Source organism: Aureobasidium pullulans (assembly GCF_000721785.1).
Source record: "Aureobasidium pullulans EXF-150 unplaced genomic scaffold scaffold_45, whole genome shotgun sequence".
NCBI lineage: Eukaryota > Fungi > Ascomycota > Dothideomycetes > Dothideales > Saccotheciaceae > Aureobasidium > Aureobasidium pullulans.
The window spans coordinates 92,951-98,950 of NW_021941065.1; the positions used below are offsets into that span (position 1 = coordinate 92,951).

The 6,000-nt window shown below is 43.6% G+C and overlaps 3 protein-coding genes across 3 annotated transcripts; 1 reads left to right on the plus strand and 2 right to left on the minus strand.

Annotated features, from left to right (window-relative positions):
- Nucleotides 1–319: 319 nt before the first annotated feature.
- Nucleotides 320–894, plus strand: M438DRAFT_285358 (uncharacterized protein; the record flags this gene model as incomplete). The annotated part of the gene is made up of 3 exons (XM_029901521.1): nucleotides 320–481; nucleotides 536–680; nucleotides 737–894. The coding sequence occupies 3 exons, from the start codon at nucleotides 320–322 to the stop codon at nucleotides 892–894; spliced, it is 465 nt and encodes a 154-aa protein (XP_029754818.1).
- M438DRAFT_307694 (thioredoxin-like protein) lies at nucleotides 872–1,890 on the minus strand. Its single transcript, XM_029902312.1, has 2 exons — nucleotides 1,469–1,890; nucleotides 872–1,416 (listed from the first exon to the last, which is right to left on the minus strand). Exons 1-2 carry the CDS (start codon nucleotides 1,852–1,854, stop codon nucleotides 1,131–1,133), a joined length of 672 nt encoding a protein of 223 aa, XP_029754819.1. The 5' UTR covers nucleotides 1,855–1,890; the 3' UTR covers nucleotides 872–1,130.
- An 88-nt stretch (nucleotides 1,891–1,978) lies between these two features.
- Nucleotides 1,979–2,948, minus strand: M438DRAFT_350320 (uncharacterized protein; the record flags this gene model as incomplete). Its single annotated transcript, XM_029906599.1, has 1 exon — nucleotides 1,979–2,948. A coding segment is annotated over exon 1 (625 nt), but the record flags the coding sequence as incomplete, so codon positions are not given.
- Between the last annotated feature and the right edge of the window lie 3,052 nt (nucleotides 2,949–6,000).

A 6,000-nucleotide genomic window follows, 5' to 3' on the forward strand; every position in this document is an offset into this window, starting at 1 on the left:
GAGTCTTGGTGAGTAGCTTGGAAGTCTTGGGACAAGGCGAGAGATGCATTAGTCGGAGACTTTCACACTTATGTCAGAGCCTCGACCGCCAGAGAAGCCACCATTGCTAAATACAGCATTAACTGTATAGGTCCACATTAGCTACCGTAGAAAATGTTCGGACTCGATAACACGATATCGTGTTAGCATCGTGCTAGGGCTCTGCATGAAGGGCAAGAGGCGTAAGGTATAAGAGTAGGTGTCTTCCGAGAAAGAACTTTCATCAGCCATCATTCAAACCTCTCTTTTCAAGCCTTCAATCTAGCTTCAGCCCATCATCATGTTTTCTCCTTGGGTGCTACTTCTACTCTCCATCCTCGCCGTCTACGTCAATGCCTCTCCTCTACTTGAAGCTCGCAAGAATGGCGGTGCCAACAAGGGCGGTCCGGCTTCAGCAAAAGTGACAATTTACAGCCAATATACTTGTGCTGCACCAAACACTGTATGAACAGCTTTTTCATCTCTCGTTTTCACACAAAGTACTGACACATCAAAGCTTCCACCCACGGATGGCAGCGCAGGCACAGCAAACAACTTCAACATTGCAGAAGCTCAATGCACGATCCCCAACACTGGTCTATCATTCGGAGGAGCTATCACGGCAAGCTTGACCGCTGAGCCAAAGACCGGAACTGCTGGCTGTAAGTCCCAATATCCCTCTCACCAGCTCAAGAGACATGGACTGATGAGCAACAAGGTTATGTGGTCGGACACAGCCAACAGGGCTGTGGCATCACCTTGTCGAATTACATTTATGGCTGGCCGTTTGCAGGAACTGCTGTTGGAAACACCCTTGGATGTGGGAATGCGCCTTCGGGAACTTCATGGAATGCCTTTGAGATTATTTGCGAATAGACATGTGTGAATTGCGTTGCTTCTGAGACAATATGGTCAACTAAAGCTAACAAAACATTTCATGCCAATATCTTGCATAAATACCACAATGTCATGGCTGGCTCAATATGTGCCCGGACCGGAGTTCAGTAAGCTTTTGCTCTCAATGTGTAAGTTATAGAATGCACAGTACTTTACATATCACTGTACATTCTATAACTTGTTGGGCCATAGGTGCTGTCTTGCCTCAACCCATTCTACGAAGCAGCATCCTGGATCTTCTTGTACGCAGCCTTGACCTCTTCAGTCTCGCCATACTTCTTCAACCACTTTGCGACGGTCGGATAGTCGTCAAGCGATAATTCGGCATAGGCGTGCTGACGGACCCAGGGCTCGTAATGAGCGTCCAAAGCCGTATATCCGCCGGGCAAGATACTCTCACCACCACTCTTCTTCAGCTGTCCTTCAAGTACCTGGTAGCAGCGGTATGTTTGTGCTGCATATCTGTTCAAAGCATCCTCATTCTTGGTCTCGTTGTAATGTCTTGGTTCAAGTCAGTCATCATGTTCAAATTGAAAAACCATGTATAACGCACCTATACCAATTGGTCTGTCCAGTCATCGGTCCCAAAGTCGTAAGCAAGAAATACCCCCACTTTTCAAAGTCCACAATATCTTGCTCAGACTTTCCTTGCGGTCCCAACTTGTTCTCGGTATCGTACTTTCTTCTGATGTAATTCATGACTGCACCAGACTCCCAAGACACAACACCATTGTTTGGGTCCTCGAGGGCAGGAACACGGCCATTTTCGTTGATGGAGAGGAAGTTGGAGCCCTTGAGTCCGTTCTTAGGGTCGTCGCCGAACTCCCAAAGCTTGAGGGTGTAGGGGATCTTGAGTGTTTCAAGGGCGATGGCAACCTTGATGGGGTTGGGGCCTGTGGTGTGAGCGTGGAGGATGAGGGGTTTGATGTTGGAAGACATTGTTGCTTGTTTTATCTCTAAAGATTGATGTTATTCTGAAGCTCTGAAGATGGAGGGAAGAAGTGTAGTTTTGATTTATTAGTATGGCATCGTCATTATGTGCCAAGGGCGACTGCTTGAGCCTGGATGTGGTAATGATCCGCTTCCATTGCTGTTTAACCTAAATCTTGACGACGTTCCGTTCTTGCCATTCATATCCTTCGTTATGATCCCTTCTCTGTCGAGAAAACCAATCTTGACCTTATACTGCATACGATTTTTTGCTGGCTATATTCTTGATTGTCATGCTGAACATCGCTGCTGGCAACAAATTATCTGTGTTTGTTGTCCATCTGCACTGCAGATCCTCTGACGCAACCATTACACCCCACCCGTTCATCCCGCATCTTCCCCATCCCTCTCACCATCACTGTGATGCCAATCACATCAAACCGCCATACGCATCATCCTGCCTCTCCCAAGAATTGACTCTTCTCACTTTCTTCGGCATCGCCTGCGGTCTCGTGATTCTGAATCCGAAAAAGCTCGAATCCTTCTTCTTGTTCATGGCCTTCTCCCTTGTTTCATGCATTTCTTCCACGGATTGTGTGCGTCCAAGCTCAGACAGGAAATCAACCTCCACAGCGACAGTCTCATGGTGAGATTGCTGAGATTTCAAAGTTTGCGTCGCCATCTGTTGGAAGTCGTCGATGCTGAATTTGTTGCAAAGGTGAGCTTGCTGTAATGCGAGAATGGCGGAGCGGAGCCATGAGTCTGAAGGTTGGTTTTTGTCGACCTTGGAAAGGACTTCTTGAACGCGATTATCGATTCCAGCGACATCGTTTTCGGCGATCAAGAGCTTGACAAGAAGCTCTTCTCCTTTGAAGCCATCGCTGTTTCTTCTTTCGCTGTTGTCTGTGTTGGTGGAGAGGAAGACCGAGGTTTGAGGGTGATCATGGAAAAACAATCGTTTCTGTTTCTTGGGCTGCACCGTGATCGCCCAATTCGGAGTGTCCGCTGATGCAGAATCTGACAATGCAACTGCGTAGATGTGGTTGACACTCATATCCATGTCCGGTGAGTTTGATGCTTTCCGACAATGATGAGAGAAAGGTTCTCGAGGACAGAAGACGGCAGTGCGTGTTAAAAGCATTTCGGGGGAGGAGGCGACGGGACAATAAGGCAAGAGCGGCTCGAAGATGGTTGCAAGGTAGTGACGAATCTCGCAGTTAATGTGCTAGTTGTTTCGTTATGTACTCATCGGTGGCGCCTTATCTAGTCGCTATATCCGAGGAAGACCGAATTTGCTCCGGTGTCACACAGCAGAGGTTCTGATGCCTTGCTCTAGCAATGCATCCATCACTTTATAGCGCCGCTTAGCGACCTTTTAATGCTTGTCTTGACGAATTAACTACCGAGCTTAAAAGATGACATGCAACGGTGGAAAGCAGATAGTTCCTTTTCGCTCGAAGTTCGGACCTGCTTTAGAGATTAAACGCATACCAATTGCATAGGCCCTGTTTACTTCGATGTTTAGTAGACATATACAAATTTTCGGAAGCTGCACGAAGTGAGCTTTTGTGAGCCGTACATTCGGAACTGCGCCCTTAGCAGCTGTTGTTATTTTTTTACCCATTAATTTATTACTGAAAATCACACATTATAGCATCTTCTTAGTAAGAATTAGCTAGTAGGTAGAGAGGTAACTACTTATAACATCTAGCTTTTTTTCTAATGCAAAAATACTATATAGGGGGAAATATTTGCTATATATAACAAGAAATACAGGTAAAATGTAGGGCCCCCCCTAGACATCAAAATAGTAATTACTTTATATATAAATAGTGCTTTATCCGAAATTTCATCGATATCTAGGTGATTTGCTACCGTAAAGTAAACACGACCTATATTTAAACATAACCCTGCTTATGTTTAGCTTTGTACACCCTAAACAAAGCTACACATTAGCTAAAGTAAATACGGCTATATACATATATATATATATATACTCTCTCTCTCTCTCTCTCTCTCTCTCTCTCTCTCTCTCTCTCTCTCTACCTAGTAGGGTTATAAGTACTAGCTATTAAAATGCATAATAGAATTAAGAAATTAATAGTTGTCTACTAAGAGCCTAATTCCCTCTCTCTTTAGAAGGACATTCTTAGTCCTTCTAAAACGTTTATATATTATATACGATGCCGATTCTCCTCTATATTCTAGCCGTTAAAATGTCTCTTAGCCTATTGACTCGAAGGCCTTAACCTTAATAACCTTAACGACTTTATAGGCGACGGCGGCTTAAAGCTACTCCTAACATACGTAAACCTATTACGATCTCTCCCTATTACACCATTATTAGTAATGTCTAATTAACCCTATTCTCTTATCTTATTAGACGCGCCCTTAAGTTCTACTCCTAAGATTTCTTTCTCTAGAGCTAGTAGAAACTAAGCTACTAAGAAGGATAGAGGGAAGCGTATTAGCTCTTTCTTAAGCCGCCTAGGTCTAGATAGGTTTTACGCAGCTAATAACCTTTAAAGTAATAATGTCCTACTACGTTACGAAATTATACTAGGCGCTTAGGCGCTTTATAGCACTAAAGCGCCCCCTAGCACTTAAGCGCCCCTACGGGACAGGATCTTATAAGCTGTACGAATAGATGCGCGCATTAATGCGCCGCTACGCAAATGGCGTAGGCTACGCTTTCGCTTTGCTACACGCCTTATATAGTCGTCGTCGCTTAATACATAATACTATGTAGCTCGGCCTTTAGTAGCTAAGATAACGATAGCTTAGGACACTAATCGAGTATCTTCGTCGGTCTACTAGATCCTCTAGTAGCGTTCTTTATGCACTTTGTACTTAGATAGATAGTGCGGGCATCGTAATAGACTCGGTCTTTACGGCCTAGCTAACTATTAGGTAGACCGTCTAGTAGACCCGACCTAGGTATAGTTTGCTTACTATAGCAGCGGCCACGATTCTAAGTTTAGTATAACAGTTAGATTTTATGTGTTATATGTATACTACTACTTAGGCTCTTTCCTAGGCTCGTTAAGCTACGCCTTTACCTACATGTCATTAGAATTAAAAGACTCCTTAAGCGTCCTCTACGAGTCTCTATTAAGCGGCTTATCTTCCCTCTATCTTCTATTCTATTCTATTATTTGCTTTGTAGTCTCCATATTATCACCTATAAATAGGTTATAGTACTATATATATAGGCCCTTTGCCTCTCTAATGACGCTATTTACCCTCGTCTTAACATCTACCTAGCGCTTCCTCGATGCCCTTACCTTAGCCTAAAAGACCCTACTTATATTAATAGGTTCCTTCTCTTTTAGTGCTTCTAGTATAGAAGCGCGACTTAGGGTATGCAATATGCTAGGCGATTCGACGCGTCAGCGTTTTAAACTTAGCTTAGAGATGTCGATTCCGCTATCGAGTCGGTTATCTATTAGTAGTAACGAGCGTACGCGTCTAAGTAGTAGAGCGATAACTATAGGTATAGTAGCGTCGATACTTAAAGGTATAGTTAGGGTCGACTCTATCCTTAAGCATCGGGTAGTAGTAAAGACGGGCGACTAGGGCGGCAATTAGTCTAGAAGGTCGTCATTAATTTCCTCGTAGGCCTCGTCGTGTACTTCTAACTTTGTTAGCAACGATTACATACTACATTAGTAGACCTACTATCCTCCTCGTCTAGGTCTAGCCTAGTTAAGTCGTTGCTGTAATTACCTATCGGTATAGGGACTATAAGCTCGTTAAAGTCGTCTAATCCGTAACTTAACCCTTTACGTACGGTTTAAGTTAGTATAGTAAGCAGTCTCTACTAGCGAATAGCGCTGTTCTCTATATCCTATACTTCCTTATATCGCTTATACTTTACCTAGCCTGCTCTCGCCTTAAATGGATACTACTAGGGTTCCTCGTCGATGCCCCTACTAATAGGACTATATTTCTATGTATTAACGATATGCTCCGTTATCGCAGCTAGGACAAATACTATATATAGTATTACTACTATCTAGTAATGCTAACTTAGCGTAAAGCTAGTAAGACTCTGTCGCTTATAGTATACCCTAGATATAACTTATATAAACATATAGCCTAGGAACCGCTTCGACTAACGTCTTATGTTAGTTAGACGGTAATGTAAAGGATCTT